This window comes from Onychomys torridus, chromosome 11 (assembly GCF_903995425.1).
Source record: "Onychomys torridus chromosome 11, mOncTor1.1, whole genome shotgun sequence".
In the NCBI taxonomy this organism is placed as follows: Eukaryota; Metazoa; Chordata; class Mammalia; order Rodentia; family Cricetidae; genus Onychomys; species Onychomys torridus.
Genome location: NC_050453.1, coordinates 60,907,753 through 60,929,405, shown reverse-complemented (window position 1 = coordinate 60,929,405; position 21,653 = coordinate 60,907,753). Strand labels below are relative to the sequence as shown.

At 42.0% G+C, this 21,653-nt stretch overlaps 1 protein-coding gene across 1 annotated transcript in view; it reads left to right on the top strand.

Moving 5' to 3' along the window:
* The first annotated feature begins 1,167 nt into the window (after positions 1-1,167).
* Rbbp5 (RB binding protein 5, histone lysine methyltransferase complex subunit) overlaps positions 1,168-21,653 on the top strand; it is a 29,671-nt gene continuing 9,185 nt past the window's right edge. The window contains 12 exon segments of the mRNA XM_036202133.1: positions 1,168-1,336; positions 8,420-8,445; positions 9,305-9,477; positions 13,883-14,023; positions 14,733-14,895; positions 16,262-16,371; positions 18,271-18,390; positions 18,477-18,630; positions 18,726-18,797; positions 19,356-19,473; positions 20,524-20,593; positions 21,196-21,425. Of these exon segments, the coding sequence (XP_036058026.1) occupies positions 1,318-1,336; positions 8,420-8,445; positions 9,305-9,477; positions 13,883-14,023; positions 14,733-14,895; positions 16,262-16,371; positions 18,271-18,390; positions 18,477-18,630; positions 18,726-18,797; positions 19,356-19,473; positions 20,524-20,593; positions 21,196-21,425 (1,396 nt within the window). The 5' untranslated portion in view covers positions 1,168-1,317.

The window sequence follows — 21,653 nt, the reverse complement described above, 5'->3', positions numbered from 1 at the left end:
TTCTTCACTTATCCAGTGGGTATAGCTGAAGAGACTTGATAATAAGTCATTTCGAGGAGTGAAGAAAGACTTCTATAGACTAGTCCTGGTGGTATAGTATTTGGGTAGCATTTTGGGAAAATTGGATATGCAAAGGAGTGAAAATTGTCTGAGTTTCAATTACTGCTATTGGGTTAAATGGCTACAAGAAAGTGACATATTTTGGACAACGAAATTGGTGAATAACGGCTAATATTTGCTGTCACCTGCTATTGTAGGTGCTTGTAAGCTAACTCATTCCATCCTCATAATCTGCAACAGTATTATCACCACTCCCTTTTTACTCCTAAGGAAACGGAGGCACAGAGGATTAAATGCCTGTAAGGGGTGGAGTCAGTTAGGAGGACCTCTAGATTACTCCATTGTATCTACATAGGAGAATCTAGCTTGCCTCCTTTTTAGTGAAGTAGCCCTTTCCCATTCTTTCCTCTTTGTAAATGCCCACCACATCTACAGTCGGATAAACACTCCCTACCCCACGCCCATTATTTACCATCCGCTGGTCTTCTCTGATTGCTCTGTGTACTTCCTTAAGTCTGACCACTGGGGAACTCAGTCCATCTCTCTTGACAATTCTTTTCCTGTGTCCTAATCGGCGTTGTGTACACAGTAAAACCGTAGGAAAGGGCGTAACAAATGCTATCGTACCCTTTTCTGTGGCGTATAACATATTTTTAGAGACGTGAAATAATCTTCACGAAATTAAGTCATACACATAGCAACTATAGTACACATAGGGTGAGCCAAGCCAGCGCACGCTCTGTAAACGTCTAAGAGCTCCAATACTCCGACACTAGGGGCCAACCTTTCCCTCTTTCCTGCCTTAGAAAGAATCACCCGGAACCTTTCTTGCGGAGTCACAGGCAGCCGCCCGAACAACCCGAGGAACACACAGCACAGTAAGTATTAGCGGGTTAGCGATATGCCTGAAATTTCTTGCTCGCTTACATGGTCCCGGGGAGAAAAGCCTTACATTCGTGCACTTTTTGGAGTTCTGACCGATGATATCATTTTTATATCTCAAAAATACTATAAGTGGTTGATTCCAAAAGTGTTTAATATTTTTTTAAAATTAGGGATAAATGTGGACAGCTACGTAAAACGAACAAGGAAGGCGGGGGAGGAAAGCGGAAGCCGCGGGGCCTTCTAAATCCGAAAGTCTCCGGAGCTTGCGCCAGGCTCTTCGCGGCGCCCCCCACTTAGACGCGGGTCTTCTGAGCGGGTGGGGGAGAAGGAACTGTTGCCGGTGCGGAGACCAGGCGGCCAGCGTCCGCAGGGATGAACCTCGAGTTGCTGGGTGAGGAGGGCTGTGGCTGCGTATTAGCTAACCCTTTGGTACTGGAAAGGAGGGAACCCGGGCGGGAGAGAACGCAGGCTGCAACCTTAGGGACGCTCTCCTTAGAGATAATTCCTTGAATGCTCATGATATGGAGTTGCAGCAACAGGAGAAAGACCAGCTTCTGTCCGAGAAGAATGCATTACCTTTCTGAGTCCACTTTCAGATCAGTTTTGGAGTCATAGGGGGCACTTTTGGACTGAGCTGTGATTTCGAGGATCTCAGGTGCTGAAATAACAGAGCAGGCAGGACCAGAGTTTTGGAGATGCACTCTAACGCAAAGTGACCTAGGGTAAAATTGTGAAGACTTGCCAGGAGATCGGATATCTAGATAGAATGACTCTTTCTAGAAATGTGTTATTTAACCAGATTTCAGAAAAAGGATAAGAGTGTTGTGACTGGGCACTAAGTGATGTAGTTGGTACTTGGAATCTGGTTATTTTGACTTCCAGTTTAAGGTCCTCAACCGTAAGGAGGTGTAGATCACCGAAGTGTGAACTACACAAGCAGTTGTTTTATTCTCACTATGTCTTTAAATCATTGATTCCCATCCCCTTATCCACATTGGTATTTTCTGGTGGTCTTCTATGATGTAGTTTTAGCATGGCAGCCTGGTGACATCTGTTTTTCAAGAGCTTCTACATGTGTTGGCTGCCTTTAATGTGTTGTTTTTTTGTTTGTTTGTTTGTTTTATGAGAAGGGACAGAGGGTTACAAAGATTATTTTAAAAGTGTTCTTTGTCTTCAAGTAGCTTTTTGGAGCGTGCATACATGCATGTGGGTATAATACAGACTAAGTATGAAAATATGTGGAAGATGTGTCTGAAAAAAGACATTAGTTGGTTTTTGTTGTTGTTGTTTGTTTTTTTTTTTTAATGGGTCTGGGTGTTTTGTCTATGTGTATGTCTGTGCACCAGTGGGGTGCCTGGTGCCCACAGAGGCCAGAAGAAAGAGCCAGAGCCCCTGCAACTGGAATTAGAGATAGTTGTGAGCTGCCGTGTGGGTGCTGGGAATCAAACCTGGGATCTTTGGAAGAGCAGCCAGTGCTCTTAACCTCTGAATCATTTCTCCAGCATCCCCTGTGAGAGAATTTTTCTGCTTGGGCAAAATGTGTATATTGTGATGAAGAGATGGCCAAGAGTTTAGATTGATGCTATTTATTTATGGACACCAGGTTGGACAGTTGGCTTTATAAGGAAGGTAGGGCAGATCCATTGACAACTCAGTTGGAGCACTGATCTGTAAAGTTTATCTGACAGTAATGTATAGTCGGAAAAAATAGAAAACCAAGTTGGAGGGCCACAATGGATGAGTGGTAAGGAATGTGTGTGAGGTAGGACATGGAAAGAAAAAAAACACTGAGGAGGCAGGTTGGCAGAATTTGAGTGTAGTGGTTTTGAGAAGATGAACTAAAAATAGCGATGCTATTGATAAGATGAAAGGGAGCTTGGATATGTTGAATGTAGACTGAGAGCTTGGGAGCCAAGTGTTGACTTCTGATCACCATTCCCTTTGGCTTATTGAAACCCTGTGAAGAAGTGGAAGGGAAAAGACGAGAGGGACAGAAAAGAAAATTGCAAGGGGCAAGACCTTTGGTCACTTACTTATATTTGGAGGAAAGGGATGAGCAAATGATTATAAATCATGTATGCAGTGCTTCCATGGACGAGGCACATTTCCAGGTTCCTTCCATATATTCCCCTGTGTGCATCAGCTGTAAGAGGATCCAGGTTAGTAATTCCTTCCTATAGACACTAATTGCAGAGCAGTTGGGGCCGAAAACTGAGAAAAGGCTGTTCCATTTCACCCCTGGGCAACTTGTACCTCTTTACAGTCTAAGCTGAAGATAGAATCAGTGATTTTTAGGAAGGTGTGGGAGAAGTAGAGACCAAGAGATGATCCTTATTTATAAGAGGAAAGATGTTACAATAGTCCTTTGAAAGTGTTAACAGAGTTACGGGGAAAGTTCTTTTGAATGATACAGAAGGCTCATAAGGGGGAAACTTAGGAATATTTAGCATATCGAACAAGTAAAAAGCGGTCTGGCTCTCCAAAAGCTGAAAGTCTCTGTAGAAGTGGCTGAGTTTGGAAGTGAGAAAGTTAGTGGCTGTATGCAAGCAGGAAAAGGGACAGAAGTGCTCTGGGCATGGGAACACAGTAAGGACATCTGGGACGATAAAGGAGAGATAATAGGTTGGGGAATGTGGCCACTCAGGTGCTTCCTAGACAGGAGACAAATTCTGCTTCTGTGACATCTGACCGCTTTTTGAGATGTTGCTGTGCCTACACTGGAGATGCATAATTACTAAGACAGCCTCCCTTCCACCTCAGGGTATGTGCACGCAGGCACATGCTACATCACCAGTCCATGGTAGTTTTTCCAAACTCATTTTTTCCTATAACTCATATTAAGAAATATTTTGTTTTTAAAAACTAATTTTAAAATCTATTTAGTGTGTGAAGGTTTGTGTGTGTGTGTCAGGGGCGGGGGTGCATGCAGTAACTCAGATGCAGATCAGAGGACAACTGTGGGTAGTCATTTCTCTCCTTTCACCCTGTGGGAGGTTCTGGAGCTCTAACTCAAGTCCTTAGACTTGGCAGCAGGTGTCCTTAGCCATTTCCCTGGTCCAAGAAATAAACTATCACAACACTTATGTATGTACATGTGTCATTAGAATATTTTTGTCATGGGTGTGTCTGTGTGATGTATGCCTATATTTGTGTAAGTGCATATGTTTGTGGGTAAGTTTGTGCACTCGGGCCAGAGGAATCATTTGTACAGAGGAGATGTGAAACTTCCTTTGTCATTCTCTGCCCTTTTCCTTTGAGGCACAGGCTTTTCTATCGACCTGGAGCTCATGTTTTTCTGCTGCACTGGTAACCAGCAAACCCTCTCCTGTCTCTGCCCACCTCAGTGCTGGAGTTACAAGCATGTGCAGGACTGTGCTAGACTTACTGTGTGCCAGGATCTGAGCGCCAGGTCTTACACTTTGCAGCAAGTGCTTTTAGTCACTGAGCCACATCTCTCAGGCCCTAGAATGTTTTGAAATTATACTTAATCCTTTTATTCATTATCCTCTGATATTCCCTTCACTAATTTATTAAAAACTTGTTTTAATGGGCTATGATGATTTATTCATTTTTTGGGGTGGGCTAAATTATACCAGCTGAAAACAGAATAAGATACTGCTTTTGTCCTGGATAAAAACACAACCAGGAGAAGAGAAATAAGTAACTCTGTAAAATACAGAGTTATAGTATCTTATACAATGTGGGGAATCCATATTAAAGCAGCTAGTTCTATACTGTTGGTGGAATTGATGTAAAATTTGGGGAAATTTTACAGAGGTATTTCTCAACTGAAAATACTGAGTTGGAGATGCCAAACCAACCAACCAACAAAAAATTGGAGCAGGAGCTCTCTGTGGGGTTACCTTCCAGTGGAGGAAACTGTAACAAACATTCCTAGGCATGAATAAGTGTGCGTAGTTTAATTTCTGGCACAGGTGCTGATCATGTACAGACAAAAGACAAAATGAAAAGGACTGGCTAGGGCCAAGCTGAGATTGCTTTTTAATTATACTTCAAGAGTTTTGTTCATGGGCTGGAGAGGTGGCTCAGCGGTTGAGAGCACTGGCTGTTCTTCCAGAGGTCCTGAGTTCAATTCCCAGCAACTACATGGTGGCTCATAACCATCTATAGTGTGGTCTAATGCCCTCTTGTGGCATAAAGGCTTACATGCAGATAGAGTGCTCATATACATTAAAAACAAGGGTTTTGTTCATTTTGTTTGTCAAAGAAGAATTTTAAGTGAGTGAGTGCTGTTAGATAGTTGTAGGTAGAAGAAGTTAGACCTGCAAGTTATTTGAAAGATTGATCAAGGGAGGCAAGACCAGGCCCAAGACAACGTAGCAGGAATGGTCATGTTAGACTAAAGAAGGTAGGTAGGGTAGTATCCATTGCCTAGACACCTATCAATTGGATTTCTCTGAAGGAGACACTGACAGAGCTGTCACCTTTTAAAGGCAGCAGAATGGGCTGCTACTATGGTCTCAAACTATTCTGAAAGGGAGGAATTTGTTGGCAGGTAAAAAACAAATAGGACCATTGAGAAAAGTTAATGACAGCCACGTCTTGAGAGAGATGCAGCCATTATCCCATATGATGGGATTGAGGGGAAGGCCGAGAAGCCACTTGAAGCAAGGATCCTACAGCGGGAGGAAGATCTGAGGAGGTGCCCAAAGAAGCTGGTGAGCCTGCACTCAAGCTAACTGAATTCAGATTGTAAAAGAGCAAGTTCAGAGAGAATCCGTAGGCAAAAGTGTGTGTGTGAGGGTAGCGCAGGCTCTTAAGAACAGAGGTAGTGGGGCTGGAGAGATGGCTCAGTGGTTAAGACCACTGGCTGCTGCTCTTCCAGAGGACCTGAGTTCAATTCCCAGCAACCACATGGCAGCTCACAACTGTCTATATAACTAGCTCCAGGGGATCTGACACTCTTACACAAACATCCATGCAGGCCAGACACCAATGCTCATAAAGTTAAAAAAAAAAAACAAAAAACAAAAAAACAGAGGTAGGGAAGCTGGTGTAACCGAAGCTGAGATTGAAAGAATAAGGGACAAACAGGTTTCAGTGTTTTATGAACATGGAGAACAAAGACATCTTGAGGGCTGGTAGGAACAACAGTTAATCTTTAAGAACTCTGATAAATACCTCATGAGTGTCCACTATGAATTTTAGGGCAAAGGTTTACTGGATGGTTCAATTCTTTTTTTTTGTTCTGTTGCAAGTGGGGATGATGTTTTGGAACAGAATAAAATGAATAATGGTTGTTGCCAAAAAACGTTCTGACTAGGTAACGATTCTAGGTAGATCTCTTCGCTCACATTGCACTTTTGCCTGAAAAAGAGCTTGCGAATGACATCACTGTTGATTATTCTTGAGGAGTTGAGGAAATCACATTTGAGGAAATGGAACACTAGCTATGCTGAAAAGGAGATGAGGTACATTTTGACTTTCAGGAAAAGGCAGGTGTGTTTTGTAAATCACAGAGTAGTAAACCAGTGGGCAAATTCAGGCAAGATTCTAGGAGTTAGGTTGTAGGCACAAGCGTTGTTTCTGGGTCAGTCAGGATCTTGCCGGGTTTTAACTGTGGCACTTACCCTTCACCTGTAACATCCGAGTGTGGAAGTGCCTGTTGAGTAGTGAGTTGAGAGGGCTAACTAAGGTAGGATGTGGGACTTGCAGTAGTCCACACTGGTTGGAACCCCACATATAGCTTCCTTCCGACTCACCCCTGCCTCAGTCTCCTGAGTGCCTTTCTTGATGATTTTTAAATTTTTGTTTTTTGATTAAACATTTTGTGTGTATATGGTAAGGGCATCTGTTTGGGTGTGTGCATTTAGTACAGGTGCACATGTTTGCTTGTATGTGTACAGGCCAGAGACTGATGTTGGGTTTCTTCCTCTTCCTGCTTTTGGATGGGGGTCTGCCACTGAGCCCAGAGGTCTCTGATTGGTTAGTGTGTCTGACCAGTGAGCTCCAGGGCATCTGCCTATGCTCTTCCTCTGTAAACTCACCTTTACACTTTACATGGGTTTTGAGGCTCTGAAATTCTACCTCTAGCCAAATGATTTTTAAAACTTTACATTAAAAAAAAAAATGTGTGTGTGTGTGTGTGTGTGTGTGTGTGTGTGTGTGTGTGTGTGTTGGTCAAGAACAGCTTGTGGGGGCTGATTCTCCTCTTATCTTATGAGTCCTGGGCATTGAACTCAGGGAGAACAGTCAGTGCTGTTAATCTCTGAGCCGTTTCTCCAGCCCCACTGACCCTGATTTTTGTTTTTAATGTGTGAATGAGTTTGCACTTTTGTTTACTTCTCAAGCATGTGAATATAGTCTATTGATTGGGAAAGAAACACTGGCTTTCCCAATGAAAGGAGCAGGTCATCTTTTTCCTTCTCCTGTGGGTCCCAGTGGTTGAACTTGGTCACTGGGCTTGCTTGCCAAGTGCTTTTATTCCTCCATGAGCCATCTTGCTGGCCCCTGGCTCCCCACTCCCCATTTCAGGTGGGTGCTATGGATACAAACTCCGGTGTTCAGTGCCGCGCAGCAAGCCCTTTAACGCTTTTCTAGGTGACACATGTTCTGCTTTAGTAACTTTAAACACAGTTTTCAAGAACACTTTCCTTGATACATTTCAGCATTTGCTTTCATTCCCTTCTTTCATAATTGAATGCGTTACAAGCAACTGGCTGGGGGTCCTTTGGTTTTGTAAGACAGAAATCCTAGATAGGCAGTGAGGACAGTTGGTGACCCTGCTACATTCTGGTGGCTCACGACTGTTCCAGTCTCACAGTTTTATATTCTAATGCTGGAGAGCTTAAGGTTTATGGCTCCAGATTTCAGAGCCAGAGGCTTGTTGCTCAGGTGCTGAAGCGGGAGCTTATGGCTCTGGGCTCAGCGCACTAGCACACAGCAGCTCCTGGCTCTGTCTTAGGACCCTGGGCTGTGCCTGTGCTGGCTCTCTTGACTCTAGCCTCCAGGGCTTGTGTTCTTCACGGACTCAGCTCCTGCCTTTAGCTCTTCAGACGCTACCTGTAGTCTGTCTGTCTGCCCCTTGGTACACCTCCAAATTGCACCAGGTGACACTTTGGACTGTTTGTTCATCTGTCCTGAGTGTTACAGCTCACGGTTAGGATCCCTAGCTTTCCACTTCCTGGGGCTTTGGAAAACAAACAAACATGAGTGAGAGGAAAGGCCAATGCATTTCGACAAGTCTCTTTAGTGTTTGCCTCTATAGAAGGTGGTTGGATTCACATCTGCTTCTGCACTCACTTTGTTAAGATTTCACAGCCTTGGAATATCTTCCTGTATGCTCATGAGACGGTGACAGGAGTTTAAAAAGCATATGCCATCCCCTGTGGTGCTGAGTAGTGTGAGCGCATGGGTGCCTGGAAAGGCCAATGAGCTGTGTACTGTTCGTGGGCCGTGTGGGCCCTTGAGTGTGCCTATGTTTCATCCACTTTCTTTCTTTGCCTTGTTGCAGAGTCCTTTGGGCAGAACTATCCAGAGGTGAGTTTAGTTTTGCTGTAATATGTGGAAAATGGTAACTGCCTTGTATTTGTTTAATGACAAATAACCAAATGTGAGACATACACATCCATATACTGCTGTGGTAAAATGAACTGTTTAACTTGGAACAACAGGTAACATGCAGTTTGGGCTGGAAATCTCACAGTAATTTTTTAAATCTTAAGATTCGTTTTTGTTTGTTTGTTTGTTTGAGACAAGGTTTCACTGTGTAGCCCTGACTGTCCTGGAACTTACTCTGTAGGCCAGGCTGTCATTGAACTCAGTGATCCACCAACCTCTGCCTCCCAAGTACTGGTGTTAAAGGTGTGTGCCACCACCGCCTGGCAGTGTTCATTTTTCTTTAAAAGGAAAAAATAATATTCACAACTTTAATGGAAGGACTTTTAAATAAATACTTCCAGCATTGATACAGGAACTTTTTTGTGTATGCTTTGCAAGTTTTGATGAATGTATTTACATCATAATAATGATGACCATGTGTAATTGTGCATTTGTACATTTCCTGTGCTTCATGGTGGGTATTTATTAAAGCTTGACATTGATGGAAAATAATGTAATTTCCTTAATGTCGGTCACACAGGCTGCTTCATAGCTTTTATATTTTTCTGTAATCAAAGAACTCTTGTAGTTACCTCCATAACACTTTGTCCGTTGACCTCCCGAAAGTTTGTGTAAGAGATTGATCATCACTGTTTCCAAAAGGTTTTGGTTAGTGCTTATAATTATTTGTTCATTTTAACCAATTCAAAAGGTGTAAGAACACTTGCAGAGATACTTTTGTGTGCATTGTCATTCATGACGGAGAGCCCTTTTGTACACGTTTGCATTTGTCTTCTAGGAAGCTGATGGAACTTTGGATTGCATTAGCATGGCCCTGACGTGCACCTTTAACAGGTGGGGCACACTGCTTGCAGTTGGCTGTAACGATGGCCGAATTGTTATTTGGGACTTCTTGACAAGAGGCATTGCTAAAATCATTAGTGCACACATCCATCCAGTCTGTTCTTTGTGGTAAGGAATTTTTATTTTATTTACTTTATTTTTTTGTGGTATTGGAGATTGAGCCCAGGAACTTATACATTCTGGGTACTTTACTACTGAGTTATATAAATACCTCAGGTCCATGATTTTTTTTCCTTTTTTTAAAATGTGCTTGTATATAGGTATGTTTGCATGTGTATGGCCTCGTGTGTGTGTGTGTGTATGTGTGTGTGTGTGTGTGTGTGTGTGTGTGTGTGTGTGTGTGTGTACATGTACGTGTACGCGTGCGTGCGTGCACCCGTATACATATGTGTATGGAGGCCCAGGGTTAATTGCAGTTATTGTAGACCTGACCTTAGTCCCTCATAGTTAAATCCTTAGCTTATTTCTGCCATTATTTGTCTCCGGAGTCTAGGAATACATTTACCTCATCTCTCATACAAATGACTGAATATTTTCTGAACACTCCTTACATGCCAGGCATTGGATTACAAACAATATATATATTAACTCTAATTGTCTCAGTAGTCCTCTGTAAGTAAAGACTTTATCCTTCTTATCATAGATGAGGAACTGAAGCCCAGAAAAACCGTACACTTCCCTAAGACCACACAGCTAGAAAGTTAAGTCATGCCTAGGTGTGAGCAGAGGTCTGATTGTGAGCGTCTCCTCTTGTGTTGGCTGCTAAATTCTCCAGTAACAAGCATTTTTCATTCCACAGTTTTTGTTTTCCCTCTGTGCTCCTTCTATATTTCCTTTCTCTGATGACCTTCTGTGGGTTACTTGAACAAATTTAGGGTTTTGTATTGATTGACTTACAGTGTTCTTTGTGTACCTTCTAGTGGTTACTAGATACAATGTTACACAACTGATTAACCACAGTCTAAAATATCCCAGGGCTAACTTGGCAGCAATTCAGATAAAGTATAGAGCCCTGGCCTTCTTTCCCTTGCTGCCCCCCCCCCATGTAAAATGTAATTATCTTATACATTTCCTCTGCATACATTGTAACTGGCACAAGACAAACCTATAGTGTCCTAAGATTCTATTTTCTCTTTTTCTTTCCATTTAGAGAACTTGGTTTATCCTCTTGTTATTTGTGAGACAGGGTCTCTCTCCATAGCCCAGGCTTTCCTTCTCTATGTAGACCAGAATGGTTTTCCACTCAGAGAGATCCTCCTGTCTCTGCCTTAGAAGTGCTGGGATTAAAGGGGTGTGCCACCATGCCTGACTCCTGACCTCTGTAGTTTTTATGAGAAACTGTTATCTTTATGTTCCTATTTTTCTATAGATGAGGTGCCATTTTCCTGTTACCAATTTTAAGATTTAAGATTGAGGATGTTTCTGCATTCAACATGTTTGTATTTTGGAATTTTTTATTTTTAATCTTATTAAATTTTTTTGATGTTATAGTTACATCATTTACTCCTTCCTATTCCTCCCTTCAGACCATCCCTTGCTCTCTTTAAAATTCATGGCCTCTTTTTCTTTAATTTTTGGGTTGGGGTATGTGTGCGCGTGTGCGCGTGTGTGTGTGTGTGTGTGTGTGTGTGTGTGTGTGTGTGTGTGTGTGTGCGCGCGCACACATATATGTATATATTCCTAAATATATAAATACAACCTGCTCAATCCAATCCATGTAATGTTATTTGAATGTATGTTTTCTGGGCTGACCATTTGGTATTTGATAACCATTTGTTGTGCTCTTTCCTGGGGAAGATTTTTGTTCTTAGCCTTCCTTGGTTGCCTGTAGTTCACTGTCTATGGTTGAGGCCTGAGAGCTTTTACCCATCCATGTTGTAGTTATATTGGTGAAACTTTATGGGTGTGGCTTCTGACATTCCGAGGAGACACAGTCTCACAGCATACTTCCTGTTCCTCTGGTTCTTAAACTCTTCCTACCCCATCTTCCACAATGCTCCCTCAAACCTTATGTACAGGAGATGTGTTGTAGATGGATCAGTCAGGACTGGGCTCCACTACGCTGCATTTGATTGGTTGTGGCTTTCTGTAATGGTCTCCATCTGTTGCAGGGAGAAAGTCCCTTGATGGGAGTCTTTTGGGCAGCCCTAACCAACAACTCAAAAGAAGGTTCTCATGCCTGCTGTTATGGCCTTGTGTGCTTAGGCTGGCCTTAAAATAGTCATGGATGACCTTGAACTTCCAATCCTCCTCTTCTCTCCCAAATGCTGAGATTACAGTGTGTGTCCCTGTGCCTGGTTTGCACAGTACTAGGAATGCCAAGCAAGATCTCCACCAGCTAAGCTCATCCCCAGCTCCTGGATAGTTCCTTTGACGTATATTGTTTGATTTCGGTCACTTGTTTTAGTCGGGAAGGATTTTTTTTTTTTTTTTTTTTTTTTTGGTTTTGGGTTTTTTTTTTTTTTTTGTTTTTTGGTATATTTGGAGAGATTTAGCTGTTGTTTCTTCAAATACTTTAAAGCCACACTTTGTTCTTTGTAGGACTCTGATGACATGGCTAGTCAATGGCTATTAAATTATTTGTTGTTGTCTGTCTGATCCCTGAGGCTGTATTCCTCCCACCCACTTTAAATTTTTAAATCTGTTATCCATGTTTAGTAGCTTTTACTCTTCCAGCTTACTGGTTCTTATCTTTCCTCTGCTCCATTGACTGCTGGATTCCTATACTGAATTTTTACTTTGTTATTATATTTTCAGTTCGCAAGTTCCTTTATGTTTTTTCTTTACACCTTTGCAGAGGCTGCTGGTAGGGTTGAAAGTAGAGACTCCATGGGTCTCTGCTGACATCATCTTGTTTGGGAAGGACAAAACGCCCTGTTTGGCCTCCACAGGCACTGTGGTGGGCAGATCTCGATAATGAAGCAGTTTCCACTCAGCTCTCTGACAGCACCCCTAATGAGGCACAAATAACTTAATAGAGTGAGGTCAGGGTAGAAGTCTGTCTGTCCAGACCTTACTGATGAGGACAGAGGGGTGCAGGTTTTTCTCTGGGGCTTGTCTTGGGTGGGGAAAGAAGAGGAGGATTGTGCGTAACTGTTGGCTTTACCCAGTTGTTGACTTCTTCGCTCAGCCAGCATGCATATCTGAGGCAGAAAGAAGATCCAGAGAGTTCAGTCTTGAGTCATCCTCTATGCTCTGCTGTCTCTAGTCAGTCTACCTTTCAATCTTTGTGTAACAGAATGTCTATATACCTGCATTTAAGAAGTGACTATTCATTTCTTAATTTTTTTTCTTTCTTTTTTTTGGGGGGGGGTTGGTTATTGAGACAGGGTTTCTCTGTGTAGTTTTGGTGCCTATCCTGGAACTCACTCTATATCGCAGGCTGGCCTCGAACTCACAGACATCTGCATGCTTCTGCCTCCTGAGTGCTGGGATTAAAGGCTTTTACCACTGCTCAGCTCATTTCTTAATTTTTATTGTTTTTGATTTTGAAACAGTTTTGGTCTGTAGCCCAGGCTGTCCTTGAACTCATGATTCCCTTCCCCCAGTTCCTGAGTGCTAGGATTGCAGGTGCTTTAATTATTTTGAGGTAGCATATTTGTCTCTTGTTGGTACTTGTAGTGATATATTGTGTATCAAATAAAGCTTGCTTGAGGATCAAAGACAGAGCCAGCCACTAGATTAAACATTGAGGCCAGGCAGTGGTGGCACACACCTTTAATCCCAGCACTGGAGATCTCATGCCTTTGCTTGGGAAGCACACGCCTTTAGTCCCAGCACTAGGAAGGAAGTGATGGCTGGGTGGAGAAAGGTATATAAGGGTGAGGAGACAGGAACTGAAGCCTTTTCAGGCTGAGGAGTCCTAGAGGTGAGACGTGACAGTGGTTTGTTCCTTTGTCTCTCTGATCTTTCAGCATTTACCCCAATATCTGGCTCTGGGTTTTTATTATATAAGACCTCTAGAAATCCAGACAACAGATGCTATGATGGAAGGCTGTAGGAAATTCAGATGGACTTCATCCCTGAAATCCCCCCAAGCCCTTTTTATGTTTCATGGTCTTAAAGGTTGACTGATTTGGGGATTTAACTAAGATGCTCAAGTCTGTTATTTTGGGTGCTGACCATAGTGTTATTTTGAAATAGTACCATTGCTATATATTTAAAGATAGTACAAGAGCCAGGCATGGTGGCACATACCTATAATCCCAGCACTTGGGAAATAGAGGCAGGAGGATTGTGAGTTCAAAGTCAGCCTGGGTATATAATGAGAAGGTTTGTTACAAATTAGGCTATACTTTTTTTTTTTTTTTTTTTTTTTTTTTTGGAGCTGAGGATTGAACCCAGGGCCTTGCACTTGCTAGGCAAGCTCTCTACCAGTGAGCTAAATCCCCAACCCTGGCTATACTTTTAAAAATGTTGACCTGTGCAATTAGGTCAACGTTTTATCCATAATAGTGGTATATATACTTTACCTTAAACCGTGTGCTAAATTCACCTCTGTTTTTTCCCCTAGTTGGAGTCGAGATGGTCATAAGCTCGTGAGTGCTTCTACAGATAACATAGTGTCACAGTGGGATGTTCTTTCAGGCGATTGCGACCAGAGGTTTCGATTCCCTTCACCCATCTTAAAAGTCCAATATCATCCTCGAGATCAGTATGTTTAAGATATTCCTTTCCTAGGGTGGGATCTCATTCTGAGTGGATTAGCTCTGGGCTCTGACAACTTTTTAAGAGGCAAACACACCTTTTCAAACCTATATAAAATAATTTTTCTGTCTAGGTTGGTTCTACTGAATATATTGTATATTGTACAGGAGATTGTAACAGATCAATATTGACACTTTGGAAATGACCAAAGGTGGGAATAATGTAATGAGTGGGCCCTGGCCTTGACTCTTTAGAATACTTTAGTATGAGGAAACAATTTAATATTAAGACCATGTTTAAGGAAAAGTTGCCCAGTATTCCATTGCTCAGACACAGCTTTTCATTTCTTGAGGATCTCTCATAGTCTCTTTCTCTGTAAGTATGATGCTCATTATATGTGCTTCAAGCCCAGGCCATATATGATTCACATACACATATATCTGTTAACATAATTAAAAATCAGTATTTTGTTTTTACTTTATTTAGTATCTTACTGGTTTACTAAATATTTTTAGTGATCACATTTTATTTGTCAAGATTGCTGTCATTCTTTGAGTCTGATAATTAGGAGTGTAGATGTCATATGATTTCACCATTTCACATTTGCTGGAGCTGGGAGAGCCAGTGAAGGAGTGGGCAGGGATTGGGGAAAAGGACAGGGGCTCCATCTGCTTATACCAAAGCAGTAGCCAACATGTGTTCATATTTTTAAACAGGAACAAGGTTCTCGTGTGTCCCATGAAATCTGCTCCTGTCATGTTGACCCTTTCAGATTCCAAACATGTTGTTCTGCCGGTAGATGACGACTCCGATTTGAACGTGGTGGCTTCTTTTGATAGGCGAGGGGAGTATATTTATACAGGGAATGCAAAAGGCAAGGTAAGCTCTGAGGTTAGCAAAAAAAGGCTGGGCATCTGCCTTGGCTCGTGCTCACTTCTACTTTAGGTTTCTTTTATCCCGGGAATAATGTCTGAACTGATATGTAGCTAAGTTTTCTTTCATGCTATTAATATAATTTCTATACTTTGAATTAGATTATGTGATTTAGATACGGATGGAGACAGTGTGGCAGGTTATCTTGTAATTCTTCCAGCACTTGGAAAGCAGAGGTAGGAGGGTCACTCCAGGTTTGAGGACAGTGAATTAAATAGTGAGATCCAGGCTAGCTTTGGGCTACACGGCGAGGCTTATCTCAAGACACTGAGAGAAAGAAAAGAAGGCTGGGCTATCACTTAGCTGTGAGTGAGTGCCCTGTACACAAGAAGAGGCTGTGGCGTTAATCCCCAGCGCCAGAAAAAAGCCAGGAAAGGACAGAAGTTCTTGACTGGTAGTGGTAATGAAGAGAATAATATTTCGAAGTCATTAACTAGAACATGCTGTTGAAAATGTCTTAGTATCTAGATGTTTGAAACCTAGTATAAACATCACACGCATGCACATGCACACAGAGAAACAGTATAGTTCAGGCCAGCACTGAGACTATCCGTTCTCCTTTTTCCTTCTTGTTAAACTTGGGATGTTTGGAGGTGCAGACTTTTGGGGGGTAGTACATTGTAGGTGTTTCTTCCAGTAGCAGTGTTTTTAAAAATTGTGGTTAAGATACATATTAACAGCTGTAGAGTGCTTGCCTCCAGTGTGAGGTCCTGGGTTCGATCCCCAGCACAAAAAGGAATAAATAAAGAAGATGCACACAAATTTTATCCTTTTCAACATTTTAAATGTTAAGCTCAGCGGTCACTCAGAACATGGTGGGACTCATCACCATCCTCTGCAGACCTCCTTTATCTTGCAAACTGAACAGCTGTCAGAGAGGCTGTCCCCATTCCCTGGCAGCCGCCATTCTGTTTCCTGTTGCTGAATTTGACCACTGTAAACACTTTATGGAAATGGAATAATACTGTATTTTCCTATTTACAACTACTATATCTCATACAGCATTGTGTCCTCAAGGTAACTGTGTTGTACTGTGTGTCAGAATTTCCCTCATCTTCAAAGTTTAATCATTGTGTATATATGCCACATTTTACCTATTTATCTGTCTGAGGATTCTGGGGTGGTTTCCACCTGTTGGCTGTTGTGGATAATGTTAAGAGTAGATGATTAAGACTCTGTAAAACATAGTATCAGTTAATAAGATTAAATATATATTTTTACTAGGTGTCTGCACAATTTAAAAACAAGTCAGGTCTAATTACTAGTAGTCATCAGAATATTTACTTTTTAATTTTTGTTCTGTAAACTTTAGATCTTGGTCCTGAAAACAGACTCTCAGGATCTTGTTGCTTCCTTCCGAGTCACAACGGGAACAAGCAATACCACAGCCATTAAGTCCATTGAGTTTGCCCGGAAGGGGAGGTGAGTGAGGCCCTGTCTGCCTGCGTGGAGTTTTGTATTGGTTTTTGTAACAGAATCTCACCACGTAGCTCAGGCAGGCCTAGATCTTGTGGTCTTCCCACCTCAGCCTCCTGAGTGCAGAGATTACAGAACGGCACTACCATATCCAGTGATGTCTTTGATTTTCTTTAGTTTGGTTTTTTCAAGTGAATGGAATGTAAATAATAATATTTATAGTGTATGTAATTTATAAAATTTATTAAAGCTGTTAAAATCTCTCACTGTCTGGTTCTTAGGCTCATACAATTTCCCTTATTGAACTAGTAGTCACATCTTTGTTGTTGGAAGGTTACAAGGCAGTTCTTTTACAGAAAAGATGTTTAAGTGTTGTTGCTTAGAATCCAAATGCCTGGTACATAGCACTGAGTAAAAATTTTAAATATTTGGCTTATTTATTTTTAGCAGTGCTAGGGAGAGAGAACCCCAGGGCCTCCCTCATGCTAGGGCTCTAAAACTGAGGTACATCCCCGGTCCCAAATATGTCAGCCTGTCTTAATTAAAGTTACTTTGTGATGAAACACCATGACCAAGAGCAACTCAGGGAGGAAAAGATTTATTTCACTCACAGTTCTATATCACAGCTCATCATCAAAAGCAGTGAGGGCAGGAACTCACGCAGGGCACGGCCTGGAGGCAGGGGCTGACGCAGAGGCCATGGAGGGTGCTGCTGACTGGCTTGCTCTCCATGGCTTGCTCAGCCTGCTTTCTTGGAGAACCCAGTGTTACCACTCCAGGGATGGCAGCACCCACATGGGCTGGGCCCTCCCTATCAATCACTAATTAAGAAAATGCCCTTCAGTCTTGAGCATGCACTTAAAGTGTGATAAGTGAATAACTCCAGCATCCACTTAAGTTTGTAAGACATGGATAGAGTGACAGAAACAAGAAAACATGGCATGTCAGTCAGCAGTAGCGCTCTTCCTTTTAGGAACATTCCTAGTGTTTGGGGTACATTCCCCTTCAAAGTGCTTGGTATGTCTGGATTTTGAACTTGGAGTTGCCTGCATGCTAGGCAAACACTCTACCACTGAACCCACAGCCCAGACACTCAGATTGCTCTTGAGTCAAGAATAATTAAGTCATGTAAAAAACAAAGAAAGAAAAAGAAGCCATGACTTTGAGAGAACAGGAGGAGAGGGTTGCATGGGAGGGGTTCCAGGGAGGAAAGGGAAGGGGGAAAGTGATGTAATTATAATTTCAAAAGAATTTACTATTAAAAGTAGTCAAGTACATAGAGACTGTAAGAAAATGATGAAAACATATTTTAAACAAATATCTGTTGTCATTATAATCAAAAGTTAGCTATTTAAAAATAGCACATTTAAGGCCAGAGAACTGGCTCAGCAGGTAAAGAAGCGTGTTACCAAACCTGATGATCTGAGTGAATCCCCAGGACCTGTGGTGGAGGGAGAGGACTGACTTCCAGGTTGTATCCTGACCTCCATAAGTGTGCTGTAGCACGTGCATCCTCTCTCCAAACACATAAACATAACTGAAAAATACACATTTAGCTTATGGACTCATTAATGACCATTGGCTAGATAAGTGCAGTATTTAATTATTGAATATTACACATTACAAACTTGTGAATTGAGCAGGCTGACTTTGGTTCAGGTCTTGGGATCTCAGTGAAGTCCAGACGATATTGACATGAGGTTTGGGGGTGCACAGGATAAAGCACATATATTTTCACTTGACTGGTTTGGAGTGACAAGAAGATACATAAGCATTGAATCTTGGCCATTCTCAGTTTCTCTCCAGCTAACTAGTTGGTCTGTGGTGCTGGTCTAAGTAGTAGTGATAGAAATTGTTAACAGGGACAGACGTCTGACTGGTCGGTAATCTCTCTCCTTTCTGTAGTTGCTTTCTAATTAACACAGCAGATCGAATCATCAGAGTTTATGATGGCAGAGAGATTTTAACGTGTGGAAGGGATGGAGAGCCTGAGCCTATGCAGAAACTGCAGGACTTGGTGAATAGGTAGGTGGTGTTGCCAGGAGAGGATATAACTGACCTTCCCTGGGCTCTTTTTCCAGTTTCTTTTGGGGATGTTCTTTGTCTTTTAGGACCCCATGGAAAAAATGTTGCTTCTCTGGGGATGGGGAATACATAGTGGCGGGCTCTGCCCGGCAGCATGCACTGTATATCTGGGAGAAGAGCATTGGCAACCTGGTGAAGATCTTGCATGGGACCAGGGGAGAACTCCTGCTGGATGTGGCTGTAAGTAGAGCAGTGTATTGCTTTGGCTGCGCACACACTGCAGAATGGCTTAAGTCTGTTCTGACAATTCTTCTCTCTCTTACATTACAATTTAGTGGCATCCAGTTCGACCTATCATAGCTTCTATTTCCAGTGGAGTGGTGTCCATTTGGGCCCAAAATCAAGTAGTAAGTATTTTTCTGGTTGATTTGCTTTGAAACTAAATATTTCTTTTTGTCAAAAATTCTTTATGCAGAGTAAACTAAATACTACTTTAATTGCTTTGTTTTGCATCTGATCCTTGCAACCTAATTAAGTTCATTATATTTAGTTTCACTTCACTTCAGAGGGACATTCTTAGTCCTGAGTGGGTTTCCAACTTTGTTTCCATGTATATACACTTTTTGCAACCTTTTAACATTATTTTGCTTTTCTTATTTTCAGCATAGTTTATTGTATATTAGTGAACACTTTTAAACTACCTTTGTGCAGTACACTTAAAAAAGATTAAAGGATGTAGTTATTTAGGAAAGAAATGCAGTTAATAACTTAAAAAAGAAATGCAGTTAATAACTTAAAATATTTATATGGAAAATACATCAAGATTGCAAACAGATAGCTAAGATTTTATTTTCTTATCCCAAATTGAATCTTAGAATGCTTAGTCTGTTTCATGCTGAATATAAGTTGTCAGAACTTACATTGTTACTGATTTTTCATGTGGTGACTTATCTGTCTTGTCGTAGGAAAACTGGAGTGCATTTGCACCAGATTTCAAAGAGTTGGACGAAAATGTAGAGTATGAGGAAAGAGAATCAGAGTTTGATATTGAGGATGAGGATAAGAGTGAGCCTGAGCAAACAGGTAATGCCTCTCGACTGTGGGCGCTGTTTCCAAAAGTTCTTACTGCGTGTTGTAACTGAATTTTTGTGCTTTGTCTGCTGCCTTCTTCCTTAAGCATATGTAATTACCACAGTGCTCGAGGAGTCTTAATTTATGTTCTAAAGGGTTCACATAGGCATCGCCAATGCTCGAGCAGCTCTTGACATTTCATCTGTGTCTCCTCATGAGTCACAGATGATTAAATGAGGATTTGCATACAGCACCCTGCAAAGCACAGAGATGCACTCAGGCTCAGCTTGGGTCGTGTTTTCTGTTACATCTTCGTCAGTTGGAGAAAGGTCAAGAGCATGAGCTCTGATACCAGACAGCTTTGGGCAGAATACTTCAGCTTGAATCCTTCATCTCTAAAGTGGAGTAAAGGTAGCACCCACTTCTTTGCATTGTAGAGGAGAAATGGAATAATTCATACAAATAATTCATAAGAAGAACCCTGAAGTTTTTTCTTGTTATGACCTTAGTTGTCTCTCATCTTCCAAATTTCTGAATAGGAACTCCTTGAAAATAAAGATTCTGACTTTTTTGTTGCTGTTTGAAGACAAAAGTCTCCTTATGTAGCACAAACTTCCAGTCTTTCTCTGTCAACCTTCCCAGTGCTGAGATTACATGTGCGCATCGCCACTGCCTTGAGATTTGATTTATCTTCGTGATTTCCAGCACAAAACTTTGTACAGTGTGTGTGTGTGTGTGTGTGTGTGTGTGTGTGTGTGTGTGTGTGTGTGTATGAGACAGAGGGAGAGAGAATATGTGAATGATTATTATGGCACTGTAATTAATGGCCAGATCTCTGACACCTGGACCACTTCATGGTGCTGAGAATTAGGGAATCAGGATTGAAGTTAGATCTCTCCAGCTTGAAAACTGCTCCCCTTTTGGGTTTTAGGAATACCTCCATGGATGCAGAGCATTTTAGATGGTTTTGGTAGTCTTAGATTATGTTTTGTGAACCTTTTACTCTGAGGCAAAAAGTAGTTTTCCATTTCTTTTCAAACCTCTCCCATGTCTGTCCTACAGGGGCTGATGCTGCTGAAGACGAGGAAGTAGATGTCACCAGCGTGGACCCCATTGCTGCCTTCTGTAGCAGGTGAGTGGCTTGGAAGGCTTGCTGTAGTTCCTGTCTCTTGTGCACTGCCCAGTCCCCCCAGCTGTCCCTTCACTTCCAGCTGCTTAGTCGTGGAATAGCACACAGTCCTTTGCTGAACAAAATGTGATGGGGAGTTTAAGAAACTGAAATAAAATCAGGCATGGTAGCCTTCACCTTTAATCCCAACACTCAAGAGGCAGAGGCAGGTGAATCTCCTGAGTTTGAGGTCAGCCTGGTCTATAGAGTGAGTTCCAGGACAGCCAGGACTACATAGAGAAACCCTGTCTCAGAGACAAAAGGAAAAAGAAAGGAAGGAAGGAAGGAAGGAAGGAAGGAAGGAAGGAAGGAGGGAGGGAGGGAGGGAGGGAGGGAGGGAGGGAAGAAGGAAGAAACTGCAGTAATGAAATGAACTAGTCTATTTGTGGTCATGGGCCCACTGTCCTGTTCCCCAGTTTCTTCCTTCACCTCAGCTTTCTTAAAGTCTAGGTCTGTAACTGTTGTGTGTACTGAATATAGGCACTAGAGGAAAGGCTGAAGGGCTTGTGGTTTAAGCAACTATCTCCTCTTTTTTCCAATCCCTTGTCTGGTCCTGTTCCAAATAGTGATGAAGAGCTGGAAGATTCAAAGGCTCTGTTGTATTTACCCATTGCCCCTGAGGTAGAAGACCCTGAAGAGAATCCATATGGCCCCCCACCGGATGCAGTCCCAACCTCCTTGATGGATGAAGGGGCTAGTTCAGAGAAGAAGAGGCAGTCTTCAGCAGATGGGTCCCAGCCACCAAAGAAGAAACCTAAAACGACCAATATAGAACTCCAAGGAGTGCCAAATGATGGTAAGAGCTGCCTCTTTATTCCAATGCCTATGTACAGTAATTTATATTCTTGGGCACAAATAAGTCATTTCCTATTTGAGCCATTTTTACTTTAAAGGAGTTTTCCCATGAGTCCTTTTCTGTATTATTTCACAGTTCTGTGATGATTGCATTTGTGTTCACTTCTTTTAAAATGGGGACATTCTGCCCTCCATTACCTTGCCAAAGATGTCAGACTTAGTCTTCTGA